Below are 27,006 nucleotides of genomic sequence, written 5' to 3' on the forward strand. Positions count from 1 at the left end.
CTCTGAATATCTGAATTTCTCCATATAAAAACATTGTAACACCTCCCTGTCAGCAGTCATACTGTTACCAACAAAATACAATTACAACTGCTGACTGCCCCTCAAATATCATTTTGGAAGTAACTGTTTTGGGTCATCTGACAAATTCATGTGTTACCTCACCACTTGTGAGTAATGAGACCAACCTACCAGCTAATTTATCAACAAAACATGTGGAAAAAAATGAAGGAATCCTGGGCAGTTTTAAACGATTGTTTTGAAGCATGAACTATGGTTACGTCTGCACTTGGAGCTGGGATGCGATTCCCAGCTTGTGCAGACATACACTAAATCTACTTCAGCTAGCTCACTATAAACAGTAGTGTAGCCTTGGTAGCGCGGGCAGTGGCAAGTGGTGGGCGGGGCTTGATGTCCCAAGTACGTACCCCAGGGGTCTGAGCGGGTTTGTGCTCAGGGCTACCCTGCGGCTCGCCGTTGCCTGTGCAACCATGGCTAACTCAAGCAGGACTAGCACGAATATGTCTATGCAAGCTGGGAATCACACCCCCAGCTAAATGTGTAGACGTAGCCTAAAGGTCTCAGCAAGACTTACTTCTGACAGGTCATTCCCACTATGTGGTTTCTGCACTGGCAGGCACCTGATGGCTCGCTGCACACAAGATTGACAGATCCTCCGACATCACATTGGCAGCCTATCAGGTATAGAACAGAAGCCTCATTTTTCATCAGAAAATGTAATAAACATTACCAGAAAGCACACCTCACTTCCTCTAATTCAGTGGTTCTCAAGCTGTGGCCCAATCAGCACACAGCTGCAGCCCACGTGACATCCTCAAGGCCGTACAGGTAGTATTGGATGCGGCCCACATAACATGTTGTGGGCTGCATATGCCGCCCATAATGGTAAATAGGCTGAGAACCACTGTTCTAATTAAACCACCATTAAGTGGCTATGCAAATTTCCCCCTTCAGACTCCCTTCTGAGATTTTGAAACAAATGTTGATACAGTTGTACACATTTCAGTTACTTCTAGTTTCTCATGAGGGGTTCTTTTCCTGGTCAAAATATTAAATAGTAAATACAAGCCACACTTACTGTTTGCTGTGATTAAGGTTTACCAATATAAGCATTCAGCTTTTCTATTCAATGGGACGGATTTCTATAATGATGGTTAAAATAAGCATGCAGTGGGAATACAGTGGCAGTTTATGTTTTAAGAAAATAAAGAACAAACGCATGTAAAATACAAAACAGAGTTTATTTTTGAGGGACAGTTACCACAATGTTTTGATTTGTGGTACAAAAATTATATACAGTATATAATCATATACCTGTATATACATAATTTTTGAAAAAATACTGGATAAACTATGGACTTGATACAGCAAACAGGACTTCAGTCACAAATTAAGGACATCCTTAAAAGTATATCTAGGTCAAAAAATGCAAAGCCGAATGCTTCAAGGTACTTAACTCTACATACACATCAAAATATAAGTGGCCTATTTTTCTGATGTGCTGAGGACCCATAAATCTCCTTGGAATCAATGGAAACTTTAGGTGCTCAACCCTTTGACAATCAGACCACTTTTGCTTAGGTACTTTACTTTTATTATCTAGGTTTGATCATTTTGGCCATAATTTATAACTCCATACACTGAAGAAGGGATTGCTTAAAGAACTGAAATGATCTAAAAATATATTTTAAAATCTCAAATCATTAAGGGACTGATCCAAATCCCAATGAAGTCTATGGGGATGTTTCCAGCAATTTCAACATATTTTGGGCTAGGCCCCAACAGAAAAGGTTTAAAATGACATGCAAGTACATCTCGGGGGGGGGGGGGGGGGGAAAGCAGTTTACAGTCTGCTAGGATCTGAATTCAGCATTTCACGGTTTTTCTGCAGCAGCTGATGACATTACAAACAGCTAAGCACATCATGGAACTGCAGTTTTATAGGCATCAGAAGAAACAAATAACCCTGATCTAAGGTCCCGAAAGGAAAGTAAAAGGAAAAATAATTTTCAAATATCTTGTTTTAAAGTCTATATAATTGTGATATTTAGGTCTTCACTTCACTTCACAGGGCTTTCCACTTCATTTAAACGTCCTCCACGTGGGGAGTAGGAAAGGTATCAGCCTTTGTCAGAGAGGTTCTGTATGCTATAGAAACAACTGCCTTGTTCTCTGTCCCTTTAGATGGAAATAGGTGATTTAATTGGTGCAGAGAGCCTTAAGGAAGATGACAGAATATTCATGAGCAAAACTAATTGCTCATGAATGAGCTCAATCTGCACACTAAAACTGGGGTTTGCACTTCTACATTTATGACATGCACTCACAAGTGATAGTGTAAAAAAATGCACATACGGGTGGTTTAGTGTTCAAACAGAGGCCTGGTTCTGAAAATGTGACCCTTGGGATTTTAAAGACATTTTATTTACCATGTGTAACTACTCTGTTGGAAACACTCATTTTCCATTTTACCTTGACACCCAAAGTAATTCCTGTTTTCCAGAGCATAATAGCCAGCTTCACAAGTGTCACAGGAACCTCCACAAACATCAGGTTTGCAATGACAGTCACCATTCTTCTGCGGAGAAAATGATTTGATCAAGATGGTTTCAACTTTTTGTTCAATATTTCTTATTCAGAAGGGGAAAAAATCCTGACCAGAACAAAGAAGATATTTTCAGGATATTACTATTGCCATCTGTCACCTTGAACAAACAGTCTAAAGGAAATGTGCTCGAGACCCTAAAAAACGTGCAGGGAAAGTTTTATAGAATATATCTGGAATGTCACCAGTTATTTGTCCATACAAGGACAATAACCATTTCTAGAATTCTACCTGACCGAGTGTTAAAATAATTCCTTTTTATGCAACCTTAATTTCTCTTTACCTGCTGACATTCTCCGACTCCACTTAGTGTTCCCGTCACCTCACATTGGCACTCTGTGAAGACAGACAGATTGACCTGAATTTCACCTTCCTAGGAAGCCTTTAGACCAGGGGCGGGCAAAGTTTTTGGCCTGAGGGCCACAACAGGTTTCCAAAATTGTACGGAGGGCCGGTTAGGGGAGGCTGTGTCCCCAAACCGCCAGGCATGGCCCAGCCCCTGCCTCCTATCCGACCATCCCCCCGCTTCTCAACCCCTGACGGCTCCCCTGGGACTCCTGCCCCATCCAACCCCCCTGTTCCCTGTCCCCTGAGGGCCCCCCTGGGACTCCTGCCCCATCCACACCCCAGACCCCTGACCACACCCCCGAACTCCCTTGCCCTCTATCCAACCCCCCCTGCTCCCTGTCCCGCACCGCCTGGAGCACCAGTGGTTGGCAGCGCTCCAGCCGCACTGCCCAGAGCACCGGGTCAGGCCGCGGCTCTGCAACTGCGCTGCCCGGCCGCCCAGAGCCTTGTGCCGGCGGCACAGTGAGGCTGCGGGGGAGGAGGGACAGCGAGGGAGGGGCCGGGAGCTAACCTCCCAGGCCAGGCAGGAGGGTCTTGCGGGCCGGATGTGGCCCGCGGGCCGTAGTTTGCCCACCTCTGCTTTAGACCAAAAGCAACAGAATCTGAAATAGCGATTCACTGAGCATTAATGTGAATTTTCCTCTGGAATTCACACTGCCTTCTGGAGCTCTAAGACATGAAGCAGAAACACCTACTTCTCAGTGGTACAGAATACACTGCTTTATGGCAAGTGTGAGAGCAGAAAGCGAGTAAGGCCAGGCTATGACACTACCTCCCTACTGCCACATTGTTGATGCCTTGCACTCCAGATGATGCTAGCACAGAGCAAGCCCTTCCCTCAGGAAAGCACAGGAAATACAGTTATGGCCAGTCCCTGAATTGCAGGAGCATAACGGGATGAGGGGAGAGGAAAAGGAAAGGGAGAAAGGTGAGGGCTTCTTGTGTCCTTTACTCCCGCACATAACTGGGCAGTTACCAGCCACACACTGGTCTGAAATATTCCAATTTGTGTTTGACAAAGACAGACTTGAATTGAGATTGAGGAATTCTACACAGAACAAAGAATGATATTGCTCTGATCGTTGGAGGTACTTATGTGGCGAGAGAAAAATCTCCTTCTACCAAAGTGATTGACTATTCCTTATTTTGCAGTGCTACCCTTTGGGACAATTACAGCATGCTTCATGAAATAGAAATGAGACAAATATCACAGGAACCATCTTTGCTGACATAGGTGCATTGTGCAGCCATGGAAGTGCCCCTACTGACACTGGGACTATGGAGAGGTGATGTGACTGGTCCCTGAGGAGAAGATACAGACTGAGCTATATTTGGATTCAGTGCTGTAAAGACAGTGGGGGTAGCTCTAGAGCTGGCTATATATCTCATCTCTCCAACCATTGGGAGGTTGCTGTGAAGCAATCCACTAGAAGAGAAACATATGGAAGAAGTGGGACTTTAAAAATAAAATTGTTGCTCTGCAATTTAAAAACAGATGGTACACCACATCCTCACTAACAGCAGTTGTCACACTGATCTTACTTAGACATAAACAACGGTAGGCTGTGCAAATTGTGAAGCCAATAAGAATGCTTTCTCACCCTTGATAATTTAAGAGAATACACTATCAGAGGAGAAAGAACATTTTCTCCAAACTCTTGGGCAAATTCTGCTCTACGTTATATTGGTGTAAAGTCTGCATAACGCCTTTGAAGTCACAATGGGATTGCACCTGATTCAGACCAATGTAACTGAGAGCAGAATTTGGGACATCATCATCAAATGTTGGTGCCAGGATAGGGTCTGAGTTTTGAAAACAAGTGTAAGAATCATGGGTAATTTGGTACCAAATGTCAGCAGTATGAAAAATCTGCTGCTACGATACAATAACCAACATAGAAGGTTTGTGTCACTAATTATAGCTGACGATCGATAAAAAGAGTTTAACTGTCTTTGATGACCTGAAGAAATGCATGTACAAAATCTTACCTGTACATCCATCAGGGTTTTCTCTGGCCAGATTCCAGTAAAGTGGTTTGCATCTGCTACATATAGGACCTTCAACATGCTGCAGACACCGACAATAGCCCTGATGGCAGAAAAGAATCAAACATTGGGCATCCCAGTGTTCAGATTATTTTAAATAATGAAAAGAATGTTCTTTGAACAATGAGGCACTACTGAGATTTCTTCCTACTATGGAACTCTAAGGAATGTGAATAATGTGCAACAAAGGGGGAAAGCACTAGCTTACATCATTCTTGTTTATCTCCAAAAAGGATATTTTACGTAGTATTCAAAAGGAAGCATGCTAAATTACATCCAGAAGACAGGATACAGAACTTTTACTATATTGATATTTAAACAACAGATGCCAATTCTTGGGAAAAAACATCTTTGCTTTAGTATACTAAAATTCACTGGGCCCAGGAAAGCGCACCCGGGTTCGTTACCAAGTGAAGTCCCATATTATAACACTGTAGGCCTGGCTTGACATGAGTCAGACATGGATGTGGCCTTATTTCTTGGGAGACAGGATTAGGGAGGGGTAGCGGGGTGGTCACCTCGCTCTAGCCCTGAAGGGGTTAAAACAGCCCTGGGAGAGGGCTGCCCTGGGGAGCCAATAGTAAAAGCAGCCCTGGAAAGGGCTGTGGTGAGGGAAGAGGAGTGAGACCAGCTGGGGGAAGCTGAGTGAGTAGCTGACCACAGCTGTGGCCAGCTCAAACAGGGCCCAGCTGGCCCTTATAAGAGGGCTGTGGGCCAGAAGCAAGGAGTCTCACTCTAGTCCTGGAGTGGGAAGGGCTAGCTGCCTGGGATCAGGGTACCTGAGGTGGAGCAGTGCTGGAGAAGGCCAGAGGGAGTGCAGGAGCTCCAGCCTGGTAAAACCCCAGGCTGCAGGCCTTGGTGAAGGCCTACAAAGGTACTGGTGCTGCAGAGGGGCAGCCCAGAGACAGGCAAAGGCAGCAGGTCTTAACCCCTTGCCAATGATGAGTGTCCATTACACTGCAGTTTGCCCCAGTGAGCGGGGGCTAGATGATGACTGGCAGTAGCCACTGAGGCAAGGTGGGTTTAGAGGGTTGGGGGTTCTCCTGGGAGGGAAGACCCAGAGTGTGGGGGTACTGCTGGGGCAGAACCCTGAGGAAAAGGCCTCTGGGGTCCAAGAGGGACATGGGGCCAGTGGCAGGTGAGACACTGGCCTGCAGAGGGTGCTCTGAAGGCTGGAAAGAGCTAATTCCCAGATGACCAGCAGGAGGTGCTGTGCTGGTGAGTCTCGCATTGCTACAGTAGGTAAACAGAATGTTTGTGCATTGATAGGTTAGTAATATATCGGACAGAATGCCTATCTTCTCTAAGATAAGAGCGAATACCCAGGGAACTGGTAACAGTGGACAAAATAAGCCCAGAATGTGAGATGAGGAAAAGCATAAATCCTACACTGTTAGTTGACAAAGCATGCAGTACTGGGATTGGTTCCCACAAAGTAACCAAGCCAATCCCAAAATGTGTGATGTATAGTAAATGTATATACAATAAAGGAAGAGGTTTTCTGTGTAACTTTGGATGTGTGGTATGGACAATTTAGTCAAAATCACTAAGGGGGGGAAAAAGGGGTTTCCATTTGAACTTGGCTGCCTCAGAATGTACAAGTAGGGAATGTAATCTAGGTACAGTTGTATAAAAAAATAATTAGAGCAACACAAGGGATATTAAGCAAAATATTAAAAAAACCAAATACATCTGTGTACTTATGCAAAGTTTTAGGGACCTAAACACTCCTAGTGTCTAAAACCCCATTTTGAATGTTTAAAATGAATTGCCTTTTAAAAAATACCACTAAAAATCCTTTTGAATCTTTCAGTCAAAGTTATAAAAACTGACACACACACTTTTTGAGCAGCTGTCAATGTTTCTGGGTAGTCTTTGCTATTTTTTTTTTTCCCCCCTCTCATGTCAAACCCAAGTAGCTGGTGTTATCTGGCTCTGCTTTTTAGCATTTAATCATTTGAGTACCTCAATGTTTTTATGAAGTTCAACACTTTTTAAAATAAGGACTAGAAGATATGGTTGTGGCTATGACAGGGATGGCCAGAACCAGGACAGTAGGAAGAGACTCTAAATCCTTCTGGATTAATAAAATAGCAGCTAAAAAGGCTGCAAAAGAAAACTGAGGCAGGGGGAGGGGTACTCACAAAAATAGCAATGTTCAGAACACCAGACCTTAATGTGGCTCTGCGTAACCAGGCAATCACTTTGATAGGAGTAGATGAAAATTCTACAAGCACTTCATATAAAGATTAATATGGCTAACAATTTTATGGCAAATAAAGGGTAAAGATTGCACTATAAGAAGAGAGTGCATTCCCATGTAACATGTAGTGTATATTGTAAAACAAATGAAATAAAACATGCTATTTAATTAAAATCTCAAAGGCTCCAAAGAGAAGACACAATAGGTTATTTTCTTTTTCAGATGGCTGTGTGTTTTGGAAGCAAAAACCAACTCAGCACCACAAAAAAGCAGTAAATATAAAATAAAGCTTAACCATTAACATTCTTATCCAAAAAAATCTGTTTATCTGTAGTATAAATTATGAGAAAGTGAAAACCTATACAGTAGTAGTTTATATGTAAAAATTGTATTAAAAACAAACCCAACTAATAGCTTAAAATTAAATATTTAATAGTATTAATGTGCTAAATGTTGTTAAATTTCACCAATCTGCAGTCACTAACATTTAGTGAAATATTGTTTATGAGGTGTTAATTGTTTTTAACTATAAAAGTAAACTTTAAAATGCATAAGCCTGCCAAGGTTTGTCATAACATGCAAACAAAGTCCAAACCAGTAGCATATGTACTTGGTGTTTTAAAAGGGCCAATTTGACAAAGCTGAAAATAATTGAGACATATCAGCTGGGAGGAAGAATTTAATCCGAAAAATGTGCATCATAGGACTGCCTTGAGAGGTCATTTAGTCCAGTCCCCTGCACTCATGGCAGAACTACATATTATTTAGACCATCCCTAACAGGTGTTTGTCTAACCTGCTCTTACAAATCTCCAATGATGCAGATTCCACAACCTCCCTGGGCAATTTATTCCAGTACTTAACCACCCTGACGGTTAGGAAGTTTTTCCTAATGTCCAACCTAACCGCCACTGCTGCAGTTTAAGCTCATTGCTTCTTGTCCCATCCTCAGAGGTTAAGGAGAGCACTTTTTTGCTCCCTCCTTGTAATAATTTTCAAATACATAAAAGGTTATGTCCCCTCTCAGTCTTCTCTTCTCCAAACTAAACAACCCCAACTTTTTTCAATCTCCCCTCATAGTTCATGTTTTCTAGACCTTTAATCATTTTTGTTGCTCTTTTCTGGACTTCCTCCAGTTTCTCCACATCTTTCCTGAAATGTGGCGCCCAGAACTGGACACAGTACCCCTGTTGAGGCCTAATCAGTGTGGAGTAGAGCGGAAGGATTACTTCTCGTGTCTTGCTTACAACACTCCCGCTAATACATCCAGAATGATGTTCGGTTTTTTTGCAACAGTGTTACACTTTGACTCATATTTAGCTTGTGGTCCACTATGACCCCCAGATCCCTTGCCGCAGTACTTCCTAGGCAGTCACTTCCTATTTCTGTGTGTGCAGCTGATAGATCCTTCCTAAGTGGAGTACTTTGCATTTGTCCTTATTGAATTTCATCCTGTTTACTTCAGACCATTTCTCCAGTTTGTCCAGATCATTTTGAATTATAATCCTATCCACCAAAGTATTTGCAACCCCTCCCAGCATGGTATTGTCCACAAACTTTAGAAGTGTACTCTCTATGCCATTATCTAAATTATTGATGAAGATATGGAACAGAACTGGATCCAGAACTGATCCCTGTGGGACCCCACTCATTATGCCTTTCCATCTTGACTTAGAGCCACTGATAACTAATCTCTGGGAATGGTTTTCCAACCAGTTATGCACTCCCCTTATAGTAGCTCCATCTAGGTTGCATTTCCCTAGTTTGTTTATGAGAAGGTCATGTGAGACAGTATCAAAAACTTTACTAAAATCAAGATATACCACATCTACCACTTCCCCTATATCCACAAGATTTGTTACCCTGTCAAAGAATGTTATCAGGTTGGTTTGATACAATTTGTTCTTGACAAATCCATGCTGACTGTTACTTATTACCTTCTAGGTGTTTCCAAATTGATTGCTTAATTATTTGCTCCATTATCTTTCCAGGTACAAAAGTTAAGCTGACTGGTCTGTAATTCCCTGGGTTCTCCTTGTTTCCCTTTTTTATATAGAATGACTATTGGGAATTGCTTAAGAGCACTTCAGAACATGCCCAAGAAGTCACAATCCCACAAATTGAGACAGAAGGCCATATTGGTTTTAACAAAGACCTTGTTTAGAGGGGAAGTGAAGGCAGCTATAAAAATTAAAAAATGTATTACCAATGGAAGAAAGGGGAAGTTGACAGTAATGACCCTAAATCCAAAGGTAGAAGTTGTAGAAAATTGAGAAGGGAAGCAAAGGTCTGCAAGTAGAAATCTATGGCCACCAGCGTTAAGGAGAATAAGAAGGCGTTAAAGTATATTAACAAAAACAATCCTAACAATGGTATTTGTCCCTTACTGGATTGAAATGGTAGAATAATTATAAATGGGGAATCATTATTCAGGGGGCGTGTTTTGGTGTGTTTTTATTATATGCAGGTAAGAGAAGTTTAACAAGTTTTTGGTTTTGCTCATTTAATGGATGCCGTACTTTTTCTGATAGCTTTTGTTTTAAGCCTTAGCTATGTTCCCACAGCATCTTATGTTGGCTTGGTTATAGAGTGACACACAATTTCAAACAGCTTAGCTTTTATGCCAATTTTACTAAGCTCCCTCAGGTTTTGTTGCTGCTCTACTTTGTGCAAGTCACAATCACTTGTACCAAAGCTACCATTAATTCTTTTTGCGAATACAGACTAACACAGCTGTTACTCTGAAACCTGCCATTAATTTTTAGTTCTGTGACCAGTTCCTCTCTATCAAGACTAGGTGTGTAATATAGAATTCCCCCCATGTCTGTTGCAACACTTCTTGAGTTAGGAAATCATTTATAATATTTAGAAATTCCAAATCAATGTATTCAGTAATTACAGATGTAGTGAATCAATTAACATTTATTGTAAATGCCAAAAATATAATACTTACAGTATGGGAATCAAGAGTACCAGCAGGGTCACAGTCATTGTTTGCTCCTTTATGTAATAAAAAAATAAACATATGATCATTTTTTGTAAATGAAGCAATGGAGCAGTTGCAAATTCCAAACTTTTCTATAATAAGGTTGCCCGGGGTGATCTTGATATTTTAAAATGAGTTGAAGTCTTTCATGGTGACTGTGTAAAAGGATAATTAGCATCAGTGCATACTTTAGAACTTTTATTTTTATATGTAACCATCAGGATTATTTGCAAAAATATGGCAGGGATGGGAAAAAGAGTAACTGAATCTCCACTACATGCATCCGACGAAATGGGTATTCACCCACGAAAGCTTATGCTCCAATACGTCTGTTAGCCTATAAGGTGCCACAGGACTCTTCGCCACTTTCACAGATCCAGACTAACATGGCTACCCTCTGATGAATAACTAACGGTATTTTTCCTAAATCTACAATGCCACCAGCTAAAGAGTGCCAAATTCCCTCAGTGCAGTTTATGAAACATGGAAGTGAGGAATAAACAAGATCTATTATGGAAGACTCATGGGGACTTCAATCACCTTGCTGTTTGCTGGGAGAGCAATACAGTGGTGCACAGACAATCCAAGAACTTTTTGGAAAGTGTAGGGGACAACTTCCTGGTGCAAGTGCTGGAGGAATCAAATAGGGGCAGTGCTCTTCTTGACCTGCTGCTCACAAACCAGGAAGAATGAGTAGGGGAAGCAAAAGTCAATGGTCACTGCCACCCAGGTTCCCATGAGATGGTCGAGGTCAGGATCCTGACACAAGGAAGAAAGGAGAGCAGCAGAATGCGGACCCTAGACTTCAGAAAAGCAGACTTTGACTCCCTCAGGGAACTGATGGGCAGGATCCCCTAGGAGAATAACATGAGGGGGAAAGGAGTCCAGGAGAGGTGGCTGTATTTTAAAGAATCCTTATTGAGGTTACAGGAACAAACCATCCTGATGTGTAGAAAGAATAGTAAATATGGCAGGCAACCAGCTTGGCTTAACAGTGAAATCCTTGATGATCTTAAACACACAAAGAAACTTACAAGAAGTGGAAGATTGGACAAATGACCAGGCAGGAGTATAAGAATATTGCTCGGGCATGCAGGAGTGAAATCAGGAAGGCCAAATAACACTTGGAGTTGCAGCTAGCAAGAGATCTTAAGAATAAGAAGGGTTTCTTCAGGTATGTTGGCAACAAGAAGAAAACCAAGGAAAGTGTGGGCCCCTTACTGAATGAGGGAGGCAACCTAGTGACAGAGGATGTGGAAAAAGCTAATGTACTCAATGCTTTTTTTGCCTCTGTCTTCACAAACAAGGTCAGCTCCCAGACGGCTGCACTGGGCAGCACAGCATGGGGAGGAGGTGACCAGCCATCTGTGGAGAAAGAAAAGCTGGATGAGCACAAGTCCATGGGGCCGGATGCGCTGCGTCCGAGAGTGCTAAAGGAGTTGGCGGATGTGATTGCAGAGCCATTGGCCATTATCTTTGAAAACTCATGGTGATCGGGGGAGGCTCTGGACAACTGGGAAAAGGCTAATGTAGTGCCCATCTTTAAAAAAGGGAAGGAGGATCCTGGGAACTACAGGCCAGTCAGCCTCACCTCAGTCCCTGGAAAAATCATGGAGCAGGTCCTCAAGGAATCAATTCTGAAGCACTTAGAGGAAAGTGATCAGGAACAGTCAGCATGGATTCACCAAGGGCAAGTCATGCCTGACTAATCTAATTGCCTTCTATGACGAGATAACTGGCTCTGTGGATGAAGGGAAAGCAGTGGACGTGTTATTCCTTGACTTTAGCAAAGCTTTTGACAGTCTCCCACAGTATTCTTGCCAGCAAGTTAAAGTAGTATGGGCTGGATGAATGGGCTCTACGGTGGATAGAAAGCTGGCTAGATCGTCGGGCTCAACAGGTAGTGATCAATGGCTCCATGTCTAGTTGGCAGCCGGTATCAAGCGGAGTGCCCCAAGGGTCAGTCCTGGGGCCGGTTTTGTTCAATATAGTCAATGATCTGGAGGATGGCATGGACTGCACCCTCAGCAAGTTTGTAAATGACACTAAACTGGGAGGAGTGGTAGATAGGATACAGAGGGACCTGGCCAAAAGAAATCTGAGGTTTAACAATGCCAAGTGCAGAGGCCTGCACTTAGGATGGAAGAATCCCATGCACTGCTACAGACTAGGGACTGAATGGCTAGGCAGCAGTTCTGCAGAAAAGGACCTAGAGGTTACAATGGATGAGAAGCTGGATCTGAGTCAACAGTGTGCCCTTGTTGCCAAGAAGGCTAACGGCATTTTGGGCTGTATAAGTAGGGGCATTGCCAGCAGATCGAGGGATGTGATCATTCCCCTCTATTCAACATTGGTGAGGTCTCATCTGGAGTACTGTGTCCAGTTTTGGGCTCCACTACAAGAAGGATATGGAAAATTTGGAAAGCATCCAGTGAAGGGCAACAAATGATAAGGGGACTAGAACGCATGACTTATGAGGAGAGGCTGAGGGAACTGGGATGGTTTAGTCTGCGGAAGAGGAGAATGAGGGGGGGATCTGATAGCTGCTTTCAACTACCTGAAAGGGGGGTTCCAAAGAGGATGGCTCTAGACTGTTCTGAGCGGTAGCAGATGACAGAACAAGGAGTAATGGCCTCAAGTTGCAGTGGGGGAGGTTTAGGTTGGATATTAGGAAAAACTTTTTCAGTAGGAGGGTGGTGAAGCACTGGAATGTGTTTCCTAGGGAGGTGGTGGAATCTCCTTCCTTTGAGGTTTTTAAGGTCAGGCTTGACAAAGCCCTGGGTGGGATGATTTAGTTGGGGATTGGCCCTGCTTTGAGCAGGGGGTTGGACTAGATGACCTCCTGAGGTCCCTTCCAACCCTGATATTCTGTGATTCTATTAGATCATCTAGTCCATCTCCCTGATGTGTCCTGTACATGTTCCATGTTTCTATGGAGCTATCTATACAGTGGAGTGCTCTGGAGAACACAATGGCAAAAATGTATGCATTTTGCATCAAGATCAAGTATTTTCCATCGTAAATCTTACCTTGGCAATAGGGGAAACTGTAGCCTTCTGAAAGGCATCTGTCACACTGCTGCCCTGTAATGCCTGTTCGACACTCACACTGCCCTGTTGTTGATTCACATGTGTTCTGGTAGGAACCATGGGGAGAACACTGACAAGCTGAACAAAAAATCATTATTTGGTAAGATTCTAGCTACATTTAGTAAGAAATAACCTGTTTCGGGACTGAAGTTTTAAAATTTAACATTACTTATCTGGAACATTCCTGATTTTCTTTGCAATAACTGTTTAAAAAAAAAAACCTCTCTGCCTAGGTACTTATTAATAGTGCACCCATCAATATGAAATCTGAGTGCCTTATTTCACACACGAGTTACATGATTTGATTTTTCCCTTAACAGAAGCAGTTAGGATTATCAGGAACTTCACTGCACTCATTCTTCTGTTCTTTGCTTCAACCCAAGGGCAGACTGAAGTGGGGATTGGCTTTTGTTTGCTGGTTCTGTTTAATTTTACATATAGCTTAAGGCAAAAGCTTTTTCTAGGCTAGGATTTAAAACTGAGATAGCACATACTATGTTCTAACATCAGATCTTTAAACCTTGACTAGGAAGGGCTAAAAAGGGGGTCTTGCCTTTTACCCAGAGAGCAGTCACATTTGTGGTCATCTTCATGTTCCTGTTCACACTATTGACCCCAGTATTGAAATGACTTACACACATGCTAAATTTACGCATTGTGAGTAGTCCCACTGAAGTGAATCAAACTACGCGGTGTGTGTGAGGTTAAGCATATTTCTTTGCAGGATCAGTGTCTAAAGTTGAAACTGTTAAATACAGTTCTTGAAGAGTAGCAATTAGTTCCCTAAAAGTTGTTGGAATTTTGTCCTGAGAAGTGGTTATAGCCATACTGTAACACAGAGGTGGGCAAACTACAGGCCACATCCAGCCCGCGGGACCATCCTGCCCAGCTCCTGAGCTCCCAGCCAGGGAGGCTAGCCCCCAGCTCCTCCCCCACTGTCACCCCAGCCATGCAGGCAGCACGGCTTGCGTCCGCCCACCTCCCAGGCTTTCCAATAAGCCTGTCCTGCCACTCTGAGGGGCATGGTAAGGGGAAGGGGGGTTGGATAAGGGGCAGGAAGTCCCAGGGGGTTGTTCCGGGGCAGTTGGATGGGGTGGAGGTTCGGGGGGGGGCAGTCAGGAGCAGCAGGGGTTGGATGGGAGGGGTGTCCCAGGAGGGGGGGGGACAGGGACAGGGAGGTTGACTAGAGGGTGGGGTCCTGGGGGGGCAGTTAGGGACAGGGGTCCCAGAAGGGGGTGGTCAGGGGACAAGAAGCAAGGGGTAAGGGGTTGGATGGGTCAGGGAGCCTGTCAGGAGGCAGGGGTGTGGATAGGGGTTGGGGCAATCAGGGGACAGGGAGCAGGGGGGGTTAAATAGGAGGGGGGGTCCCAGGAGGGGGGGTCAGGGGACAAGAAGCAGCAGGGGTTAGATAGCCAGGGGGTGGGAAGTGGGAGGGGGCAGATAAGGGGCAGGGGCCAGGCTGTTTGCGGAGGCACATCCTTCTCTACCCAGCCCTCCATACCATTTTGCAACCCTGATGTGGCCCTCGGGCCAAAAAGTTTGCCCACCCCTGCTGTAAAACAATATAGCTCCTCTGGTACTGCCAATCTGAAATTTTGATTCTCAGGAAACAAATATCTCTGTTAATGATGCTCAATGGTACCAGGCACGTGACCACCACACCTATAACCACGCACATAACAACCATGTTTAAAGTTACTTAAACACCTGATTTTAATTACAGTGTAGACGGGGTCTGAATGTTTCATTCTACTTGATAACTTTACTGTCTCTAGGTTTCTGTAATATCAGTCATATAATTCATTTTGGGTCTAATCAGTAGAACTGGTCAGGTGAGTAAGGTTACTGAGATGAGTAGGTTTGCAGGATCAAGCCCTTCTAGGTCTCATGTAGACTAAGAGTTAAGGTGTGATGTTGGCACATGATGTTAGGCAATGTATACTTTAATACACACTAAACTAGTTGAGTTAAAGCTGAGGCTCCCTATTGCCCCTGCCCCACCCCTTCCCCAAAGTCCCCACCCCAACTATTGACCAAGTTAGAATTGCTAGAGGCAGCAAGCGTTGTCTACATTAGACTTTTAAAACATGTTAGTTAACATCACACTTTAAATCCCAGTCTAGACAAGGCCTGAGAGGTTAATGAGGCTTTTAAGAACTGTAGTTGGTAGCCTCATCTACCTGCCCCACAGAGCTTCTATATATGATGTGCTAAATAAACAGGGGGAGGAGAGAACCATTTACTGTTTCTGCCTAAAATGACTCACTCTTGCTTTGATTCTTGCAGTTTTACATAGAAAAGCTTTTGAGGGAATTAACTGATTTTTTCTTTATAACAGAAAGCAAAGCAAAAGAAGGAACTACTGTTACTCACGCAAGCAGTTGGGATAGCTAAAATAACCTGGAGCACATTGGTTGCATCGAACTCCAGCATAATTTTTACGGCACCGACACTGACCACTAGGCCCACATGTATTGTCCAATGAGCCAAGTGCATCACAGTTGCACTCTGCACAAGGGAAAATCACAAGCAATTATTCATGCAGCTATTTGTCCAAAGCAGTAGTTATTTTAAAATAAAATGTTCTGAAAAATTCACCTTTGGCTCAAAAACAAACACAAGACATTCAGCCAAAACCATGATCTTACCAGCAAAAATGAACATCTGCAAACAGTGGCTTAGAATACAATTGCCTGATCAGCCATGATATTAGTGTCTTATTGCAATGCTATAACGTATTAAAGAAAGTTTTAGTTTGATCATTTGCAAACTACATACAGGATAGAAATTCACCTTAAAACTGAAGAAAAATTATTTGAGGAAATTACTTAGTCTTAAAAGATAGCCTCATGCATTAAGTATTGAGGAAGTAGAGCAGCATTTGATATGGCATAATGACTAGCTAGTAATTTATTAGGATAACAACTTGATAAAGAGAAAAGGAGTACTTGTGGCACCTTAGAGACTAACAAATTTATTTGAGCATGAAGTGAACTCTAGCTCATGAAAGCTTATGCTCAAATTTGTTAGTCCCTAAGGTGTCACAAGTACTCCTTTTCTTTTTGCGAATACAGACTAAAGCTCTGAAATTTGATACAGTGTTCAAGTTAACTGCTGACCAACTTTAGTTCAACAAACTCTCAAATGAATTGCTGCCACAGTGTAAAAAAGCTAGTTTATGTGCTGTGAAGTAATGTATAAGAACTAGCATGCGGTTTGTGAATCTGTGTCAGAATATAATTGCTAGCCAGCTGGGTGTTTTTACTGGAGTTACAGCTACAGCTATTTTAAATGTTTCCCTGTTCTATGTATGTTTCTGGTTTCCCTCTTTCAGTTCCTCTCTATTCAGCAGCCAAAGCTCTCTTACTCTGCTGTGTTTGTTTTCACAGGATTAAGAGAGGCAGCAAGACTCGCTACCCAGTCAATATGTGAGGGAGAGAGCTGCTAAAGCAAACCCACATCCCATCTCTCCCAAAAACATCTTCAGTGGCACCAATGCCTAGAGTTTTACATTAGATTGTAAACTCTTTGGGGGAGGCCCTGTCTTTTTTGTTCTCTCTTTGTACAGCATCTAGTACAATGGGGTCTTGGGGCAGGACTGGGGTTCTTTTATTGTAATGCTGTAGAGTTAAATTCTCATTTCATTTAAATGTAGTTAAATCAGTGTAAGGGCTTGATCCTACTCCTAGTGAATCAATGGTAATGCTCCCATTGACTTCAATGGGGCAGGATCAGGCACTAAGTGAGGAAAATCAGGCCCAGGCTAGTTTGCATAGCTGGAGGAACAGTGATTTGATCTTCAGTGGGATGGGCACTCAGATGGATAGTATTATACTAAGCCAAATTGTTGTTTCTCACCCCTCCTCCTAATCGAGTTTTCCAAGGAACTCTGCTGTTGCACTAGATAAAAAAAAATCTTTCCGAACAGAAAAAAATCTGCCACGTCCCATTACATCAGTTTTATGATCATGCATAGGTAAACGATGGTTAAAGAAGAAACTGTCACCCCTTTTTTACTTTGGCTGCATGCCCCCTTTTAGTTTTCTCTTATGTTTAATTATCTTTTACAGTCTTTTTTTTGTGACTTGTTTTTGCATGATCTCTTACCGCTTTTATGTTTCATTGCAGATTTCAGCATTAAAAGTTTAAACCAGTTCAATATGGGCTAAATTTGCTACACTAAATTGCCAGTTGATTCACTTCCAACTTTAAAAAATTATAGCATGGACATAGTATTTTAAAACCACTGAACTGTGTGTACCAATGTAGAACTCTGATTTGATTTTTTTCATTAAAACATTTTAATGTACTCCAGATCTGTAAAAGGGAGAACCATATGGTAATTCTTTACTCCATCCATTTTGCTTGTTGACTCGAACTAGTACTTTGGATTTTTCTTCTAAGGAGCATAAAGAATTCTGTAGTCCTTTCATAGGCATATATTTAGAACGTAAGCCCATAATGAAGGTGTCTGTTGCATTTACTAATACAAAATGATTGTGATGTTCTGTACCCCCTATGTTTAACCTTTTTACAAGAGTATGATACATTTTGTACAAAGTATGCCTTATGAGGTATCATTTGAAAAATCATAATCTGCTGAACATTATTGTACTGGTAAAATCTGTGGCAACATTGTATGTAAGGTTATAAAATGCTACTGTCATGTTCCAAGTTAGTGGAAACAGCTTCAGACCAGTTCCCCAGAGACAAAAGGTTAGACAACATCTCAGCAAAGCGTCCACAAAATCAAATGGACTAGCATCTGGTTAAGCGGCCATTCTTTGTCAGGAAGAAGAGTGTGAGCAAGAACTTTACATATTAACAGTGAAACAATGGGAAGTTCCCATCCCCCAGACCTCCTGCCTCCAGAATGCCAGCTGGAGATGATCTTCAAAGGGAAAAGAGAACTGTAAGAAATGGCAAGAGAAGCCCCAAAATACTCCTCCCTTTCTCTCTGCTCACGGGCATCAACAGAAACTGGAAAGACACTGGACTGGGGGAGGAGTTCTGACTGAAAAAGTTCAGCCAGTAATGATTAAAAAGATATGGTGAGAAAAACCTTTCCTTTTGAATAGCTGGATAAGTTAGATATTAGTTGTTTTACTTTTTATTTTCTTTGTAACCAATTTTTACTTTTATGCCTGATTACATGTAATCAGTTCAAATTTTTCTTTCTGTAGTTAATAAACTTAATTTATCGAAACTAGTGTGTATGGAATGAAATGCTTGGGAACCTCCATTTGAGATAACAGGGTTTGTGCATATCATTTTCTATTATTGAAATGATGAACTTTCTACGAGCTTGTATTGTCCAGAAGGAAACTGCTAGGCAGTACAAGACACACATATCTGAGGACAAGTCTGGAACTGGGAATTTGCTGGTGTCCCTCTGCAATATAACTCAGGCGTGACTGGCTAGAGCATTCATGCAACATAGCTGGGAGTGATTTTGCATGCTGCAGGCTGTGTGTGAACAGACCAGGAATGGTTGTTCTGACAGCAAAGCAGTGTAAAAGGCACCCCAGGTTGGAGAGTTGAGGGGACAGAGCTGTTCAACAGTCCAGACTGTACCCTGGGTAACATCACAATGAAACAACAACAAAGAAGCAAATTCTCCTGTATCTTTCTATATGCAACATGTTCATGTGTGTACACAAGCATACATCAAAACTTACTGTGACATGAGACCTCGCCTTTTCTCTCACTGGGTGAAATTCACCTCAGTGCTGAGGGCCTGTGCCACTTAAATCCTGAATTAACAACTTCACACACTAAACAATATAGAGACATCTTGCCTGAAGCAGGCACTCTCTAACACAAACTGGTGACAAAAAGAGACTTGACTGCTTTCTTGTACAGACACAAATAGTTACAGGGGAGTTTTGCAAGAGAGTTTAGAAGGGCGGGGGGGCTAGATACTCTTCATTAACATTCCCTAAGCTTAAGGCAATAAACACTCCCTGATAAAAACATAACAATAATTGAAAGAGACGCAGGAGTAAAAAGATAATGCAGACAGAAGTCCAGCAGCAGGATGGGGGCTATCCAATTTATTGCATTGAATGCAGCATGTATGACTACCTGCCTTATGGCCAAGTGGCATAAGTGTACATTCTGTGCAAGGAGAGCCTGGCCCCCAGAGACTACATAGGGGCTTTGGAGACCAGAGTGGCTGAACTGGAGGAGCTAAGGGGAAAAGAAAGGTACATAGATGAGACTTTCTGGGACACAGTAGAATGGTCCCATCCTCAGTCTGACAGCCCCTGTGCAGTTGAGGAGGATGTAAGTCTCAGGGAAGGAGAGCATCAAACTGGAGCACAGGGAAATGATCCCATAGTTGGGACCCTCTTTCCAGATGATTCTATGGCAGGGAATCTCAAATTTGAATCACCAGGAGGGCAACATGAGGACTAGTACATTGGCCCGAGGGCCACATCACTGACATCCCCGCTGCCCCCGGCCCTACCTCCACTCCACCCTTTCCATGTGGCCCTGCCCCACCCCTTCCCCAAAGTCCCCACCCCAACTCCACCCCCTCCCTGCCCCTATTCCAACCCTTTCCACAAATCCCTGCCTCTTCTCTGCCTCCTCTCCTAAGCGCGAGGCTTCTCGCTCCTCCCTCCTGGAAAGCGCTAAGCACCGCCAAACAGCACCTGGAGGTAGGCAGAGGAGCGGGGACGCAGCACGCTGGGGGGAGGGGAGCTTAGCAGGCCACAGGAAATGACCCCGCGGGCCACGTGTTTGAGACCCCTGTTCTATGGTATCCTCTCTCACTGAGGATACCTCTCCAGGGGAGGGAACTCCAGTTATTAGGAAGAGTAATAGTAATGGGGGATTCAATCATTTGATACATAGATAGCTGGGTTTGTGATGACCACGAGAACCGCATAGTGACTTGCCCGCTGGGTACAAAGGTTGTAGATCTCTCGAGACATCTAGACAGACTTAGGTGTAGTGCTAGGGAGAAGCCGGTGGTCGTGGTACATGTAGGTACTAATGACATAAGGAAGGTTAGGGGAGAGGTCCCAGAAGCCAAATTTAGGCTGCTGGGTATGAGATTGAAGCCCAGGACCTCTATGGTAGCATTCTCTCAAATGCTTCCAGTTCCCACGCAGGGCCAGTTAGACAGGCCAAACTGCAGGGTCTCAATGCATGGATGAGACGATGGTGTAGGGAGGAGGGGTCTAGATTTATTAGGAACTGGGAAAACTTTTGGGAAAGAGGGAGCCTAGGCAGGAAGGAGGGGCTCCACCTAAACCAATATAGAACCAGACTGCTGGCACTTAAAATTTAAAGGGTAGTAGAGCAGTTTTTAAACTAAGGGCTGGGGGAAAGCCGACACGTGTGGATGACCATGTGGTTTGGACAGAGACATCCCTCTAGGAAGGATCTATTAACAGAGATTCTCTATGTCCTAGTAAGAAGGAGAGGATGGAAGATAAGATGTGGGTAGGATCTGTTGAGAAACAGTCAAATGAAAAAGAGTCCCATTCAATTACATCACATAATGGCAGACATCTAAAAAGTGACCATTTTAAAGTGCTTATATACAAATGTTAGAAGTCTAAATAATAAAATGGGTGAACTTGAGTGCCTCATATTAAATGAGGATAACCAGGATGATGATAGTGACTGTGAAATGCTTAGGGAGATTAGAGAGGCTATAAAAATAAAAAAACCTCAGTAATAATGGGGGATTTCAACTATCCCCATACTGACTGGGTACATGTCACCTCAGGACGGGTTGCAGAGATAAAGTTTCTTGACACCTTAATTGACTGCTTCTTGGAGCAGCTAGTCCTGGAAACCACAAGAGGAGAGGCAATTCTTGATTCAGTCCGAAGTGGAGCACAGGATCTGGTCCAAGAGATGAATATACCTCTACTGCTTGGTAATAATGACCATTATATAATTAAATTTAACATCCCTGTGGTGCGGAAAATACCCTCACAGCAGCCCACGATGGTAGCATTTAATTTCAGAAAGGGGAAGTACACAAAAATGAGGAAGTTAGTTAAACAAAAATTAGGGGTACAATGCCAAAAGTGAAATCCCTCCAAGGTGCACGGAAACATTTTAAAGACACCAAAATAGAGGCTCAGACTAAATGTACACCCCAAATTAAAAAAACATAGTAACAGGACCAAAAAAGTGTGACTGTGACCAAACAACAAAGTAAAAGAAGCAGTGAGAGGCAAAAAGGAATCCTTTAAAAAGTGGAAGTTAAATCCTAGTGAGGAAAATAGAAAGGAGCATAAACTCTGGCAAATTAAGTATTAAAAGTATAATTAGGAAGGCTAAAAAAGAATTTGAAGACAGCTAGCCAAAGACTCAAAAAGTAATAGCAAAAAAAATTGTAAGCACATCAGAAGCAGGAACCCTACTAAACAACCAATGGATCTACTGGATGATCGAGATGCTAAACAAGCATTCAAGGATGATAAGGTCATTGTGGAGAAACTAAATTAATTCTTTGCATCGGTCTTCATGGCTGAGGATGTAAGGCATGCTTTTTAGGTGACAAATCTGAGGAACAGTCCCAGATTGAGGTGTCATTAGAGGAAGTTTTGGACCAAATTGATAAATTAAACAGTAATAAGTCACCAGGACCAGACGGTATTCACCCAAGAGTTCTGAAGGAACTCAAATGTGAAACTGCAGAACTACTAACTGTAGTATGTAACCTGTCATTTAAATCAGCTTCTGTACCAGATGACTGAAGGACAGCTAATGTGACACCAATTTTTAAAAAAGGTTCCAGAGGAGATTCCGGCAATTATAGGCCAGTAAGCCTGACTTCAGTACCGGGCAAACTGGTTGAAACTATAGTAAAGAACAGAATTATCATAGATGAATTTCAGAGTAACAGCCGTGTTAGTATGTATTCGCAAAAAGAAAAGGAGTATTTGTGGCACCTTAGAGACTAACCAATTTATTTGAGCATGAGCTTTCGTCACGAAAGCTCATGCTCAAATAAATTGGTTAGTCTCTAAGGTGCCACAAGTACTCCTTTTCATAGATGAATATAATTTGTTGGGGAAGAGTCAACATAGTTTTTGTAAATGGAAATCATGCCTCACAAATCTGCTAGAATTCTTGAGGTGGTCAGCAAACATGTGGACAAGGGGGATCCAGTGGATATAGTGTACTTAGCTTTTCAGAAAGCCTTTGACAAGGTCCCTCAACAAAGGCTCTTAAGCAAAGTAAACTGTCATGGGATAAGAAGGAAGATCCTCTCATGGATCAGTAACTGGTTAAAAGATAGGAAACAAAGAGCAGGAATAAATGGTCAGTTTTCAAAATAGAGAGAGGTAACCAGTGGTGTCCCTCAGGGGTCTGTACTGGGACCAGTCCTTTTCAACATATTCATAAATGATCTGAAAAAGGGGTAAACAGTGAGGTGGCAAAATTTGCAGATGATACAAAACTACTCAAGATAGTTAAGTCCAAAGCAGACTGTGAAGAGTTACAAAGGGATCTCACAAAACTGGGTGACTGGACAACAAAATGGTAGATGAAATTCAATGTTGATAAATGCAAAGTAATGTACATTGGAAAACATGATCCCAACTATACATATAAAATGATGGGATATAAATTAGCTGTCACCACTCAAGAAAGAGATCTTGAAGTCACTGTGGATACTTCTCGGAAAACATCCACTCAATGTGCAGAGGCAGTCAAAAAAGCTAACAGCATATTGGGACTCATTAGGAAAGGGATAAATAATAAGACAGAAAATATCATATTGCCTCTATATAAATCCATGGTACGCCCACATCTTGAATACTGCATGCAGATGTGGTCGCCCCATCCCAAAAAAAGATATATTGGAATTGGAAAAGGTAGAGAAAAGGGCAACAAAAATTATTAGGGGATGGAACAGCTTCCATGTGAGGAGAGATTAATAAGACTGGGACTTTTCAGCTTGGAAAAGAGAAGACTTGGGGGAACATAACAGAGGTCTATAAAATCATGACTGGTGTGAAGAATGTAAATAAGGAATTGTTATTTACTCCTTCTCATAATACAAGAACTAGGGGTCACCAAATGAAATTAATAGACAGCAGGTTTAAAACAAACAAAAAGAAGTATTTCTTCACACAACGCACAGTCAACCTGTAGAACTCTTTGCCAGAGGATGTTGTGAAGGTCAAGACTACAACAGGGTTCAAAAAAGACCTAGATAAATTTATGGAGGATAGGTCCATCAATGGCTATTAGCCAGGATGGGCAGGGATGGTATCCCTAGCCTCTGTTTGCCAGAAGCTGGGAATGGGTGACAGGGAATGGATCACTTGATGATTACCTGTTCTGTTCATTCCCTCTGAAGCACCTGGCACTGGCCACTGTCAGAAGACAGGATACTGGGCTAGATGGACCTTGGTATGACCCAGTATAGCTGTTTTTATGTATAAGCTTATAGTCCATGAGTACTGATCAGTACCCGCTCTCTGCATCAGGGCAGTAACGTAGGGTGTGGGAGTTGGATATGTGGGCCATATTCTTCCCTCAAAAACAACTGTGCAACTCCAATGACGTTGATGGGCTTTCATGACAGAAATAAGACAACAGAGACTGGTCCGGGGTCTTTCATTTGCTCTCAAAATACACATGGAATGACTGACAAGGGGAAAATGGATTCTTATTTACAAAATAAAAAGCAACTTCTTTGTACATTTTACAAAACAGAAAGCTTATAAGGATGTAAGTGCTCTTGCTAGCAAATACCCCCTTCAAAAACAAACACATCCTTTATAGCACATCTTTGTATACTTCATTTCTTCCGATGTCAATGATACTACTAGTGCTGTAAACATCTATGTGAAAAGAGTTTTCATAGCCTTTTATTTTTAAAAAAGAGCATTTGAGCGGATTGTTGACCTCCACTACAGGGTTCAATCTGTCTATGAAACAGAGAAATATAAAAATAAGATCTAATAACTAGATTCCGAGGCTTGCCTGCAGTTAGTGTTCTAAATAGTCAAGAGCAGTGAAAGGACAAGGGGAAACTCTGAACTTTCACCATACAGAATGTAAGAGAATCTCACCTATTTACAATAATGAATACTGCCCCAGTCAATGCAAACAGAGAATCTTAAAGTACGGTCATTCCAGTCCAGACTCTCAGTGGTCAGTTCAATTCTATACGTATCACCTGCAATCTTACCTTGACAGATGGGGAAAGAATGGTAGCCAGGAAGACAGCTCTCACACTGACGTCCATCTACCTCAAAGCGGCAGAGACATTTTCCAAGGAAATCACAGATTTCAGGGAGGGCACCAGCTGAATTACATGCACACACTACAAACAAGAAGTGAATTTTAGAAGCAGCCACTGCAGAGATATTCCTCTTCCTCCTTCCTAAAAACATTCCCTTCTTGCTAATCTCCAGTATAAAGGGCTAGATTCCGCCATCCTTATGCTGTTGATTAGCTCTATGGATTTAGAAGTGATTATTTGTGAAGAAAGGTATTAATCAGTGTGAGTAAGCATGGCAGAATCTGGCCCAAATGTCAGTGTCAAGGAAGTACCATCCTGTTCTCATTCTGGGCAGATGGGGCAGTACTCTACACTGGGAATAGTTCCACTGTTTTCTAGACTACTTGTGAAGTAAACAACAGTGGTCTGGTTTTATCATCTCAGTTTGGAGTGGGACTACTGAAATACATTTTAAAAATTCTCTATAGACTATTACCAACACCAGGATGTAGGTGAATAGTAAAAGTATTTTAAAAAAACGAACAGCTTTCCATCACTGACCGTAGCAGTCGTAGCTTGACACATCAAAGGGGCATTGTCAAGTCAAACTAGGCCCAAAATTAAGGTTTTGTAAAACCAAGGTAACGGAATTTTTTCCGTTTTCGTTAAACTGTCATCAATCACATATTGTTAAATCCATAGTCAAATCAGAATCTGATAGATGCATCATGCATTAGATAATAGTCAATAAGTTGAAGGTACCTGTATGATTTAGGGGGGAAAAACCCTCTTCTGGACCTTTTTCACTTTTTGCTTCCTATCACTCTATGCTGAATCACTTACTAAAGTCTCAGTCCTGCAAAAAGGACATGACCCTTACTCCCCCTGAACTCTACATAGAACAAGGATGCATCCGCAGGATCAGGGTCTTATTTATAGAGAGAGTATTGTTGCTTACTCTGACAGAAAGGGTATTGAAAATACCCTACTGCACAGGCATCACAGGAAAGCCCCTGAAATCCAACTCGACATCTGCACTGTCCTGTCTTTCCATCACAGTTGCCATCCAGCACTCCCGAGCCATAGCACTGGCAAGCTAAACAGCACATTTTGTAAAAGGAAACATTTTCTGTGTTATAGTCTTGAAGTTCACATTACACTTGGATTTAAAATGTTGGCATTTGTATATAATTTGGGTTCAAACTGTAAAAAAAACAACTATGGAACTTACGCTGGCATTGAGGGCCAAAAAATCCTGGTTTACAGCCATCTTCAAACATAAACAGAAGAAAGAAAGAGCTGAACAAAGCTGTAGCACAAACCTATAAAAACCCTTTACATTTTTGTGCAGCATAACAGACCCAGGGTTAATCCTGGTTAAAAAACAGTGCTATTACTCTGTAACTAATACAATTACTTACATGCCACTCGCACACAAATCCCATTTTCAAAACGTGAACAATCACATATTTTTCTGCCAAATTCCTTTATAAACAATGCTGACAGGAATACAAATTTATAATTTGTATAACCATAGGAGCACCCATCAAGATACAAGTCTCTCTCTCATGCCTCAAACTTTGGTGCTACTGGCTAAAACTTGAGCAGCTGTAGTTCTGTTTCTTCCCATATAGATTTATTCACTTAGTTATCACTCTTTGCTATTCTTTTCATTTTAGAAATATGAATGAGAAGCATTTACCCACAGGGCTATGCAGGTTTCTGCAGAAAGCCATAATTCTGAGCCCTAGGTCTGTCAAGGAAACTATGTTTGAGGTCACGCATCTAGTGTCATTCCTCCCAGAGGAGATGACTGGCTCTAAATGAACAGGCTTTTGGGTGAACACAGAGGAATCTAGCACTCTACAGATATTTTCAGGGAAACAACTAGGATCTGTAAACATGGAAATGGATTTATGTTTCTCTGATTATATGTGAAAGATTTCACTAGTTCAACAGATGAAAGCCGTTTTGTCAGCACAAACATCAACAGCAACTCAGCGAACGTTACTGAATATTAAGCAGATATTACATTTTCTAGGATCTTAAAAAGGGTGCTAAATTTTTTAAATTATCAGCAGCAAAATGCAGTTTAAATACTTATTTACTTGAGTCACATTTGTAGTGTTCTGCAATGTGAAAGTATACACATAAGTGTGGGCTTACTGCAAAGTGCCTTGAATTGAATGGAATCTTTCAATGGATTTCAACTGGTTTTGCCTTGGCCTTTAAATAAGAAACATGTAGCCGTTACAAAATCAAAGTGCTGCATTGCCAAGGGCATTATACAGTATTTGCCAGGTGCAGGAGAGACCAGAAGTAGAGGTCAGGTAGCCTTAAGGAAGAGATTTTTCACTGTCAGACAGTTGACAAGCTGTTCATATATCAGAGAATCCTAAAATGGATCAGGTTTCAGAGTAACAGCCGTGTTAGTCTGTATTCGCAAAAAGAAAAGGAGGACTTGTGGCACCTTAGAGACTAACCAATTTATTAGAGCATAAGCTTT

General features: G+C 42.2%; 1 protein-coding gene across 1 annotated transcript in view; it reads right to left on the minus strand.

Annotated features, from left to right (window-relative positions):
- Positions 1-27,006, minus strand: part of LAMA3 (laminin subunit alpha 3) — a 190,989-nt gene that overhangs the window by 94,561 nt on the left and 69,422 nt on the right. Inside the window, exons 12-21 of the mRNA XM_084621252.1 lie at positions 25,732-25,770; positions 25,459-25,596; positions 24,468-24,602; positions 15,668-15,802; positions 13,235-13,372; positions 10,173-10,219; positions 4,961-5,060; positions 2,907-2,959; positions 2,491-2,596; positions 593-692 (exon numbers count right to left, since the gene is read on the minus strand). Coding sequence (XP_084477378.1) covers positions 593-692; positions 2,491-2,596; positions 2,907-2,959; positions 4,961-5,060; positions 10,173-10,219; positions 13,235-13,372; positions 15,668-15,802; positions 24,468-24,602; positions 25,459-25,596; positions 25,732-25,770 — 991 coding nt within the window. The remainder of the gene's footprint in view (positions 1-592; positions 693-2,490; positions 2,597-2,906; positions 2,960-4,960; positions 5,061-10,172; positions 10,220-13,234; positions 13,373-15,667; positions 15,803-24,467; positions 24,603-25,458; positions 25,597-25,731; positions 25,771-27,006) is intronic.

This window comes from Lepidochelys olivacea (genome assembly GCF_965140295.1).
Source record: "Lepidochelys olivacea isolate rLepOli2 genome assembly, chromosome: 2".
NCBI lineage: Eukaryota > Metazoa > Chordata > Testudines > Cheloniidae > Lepidochelys > Lepidochelys olivacea.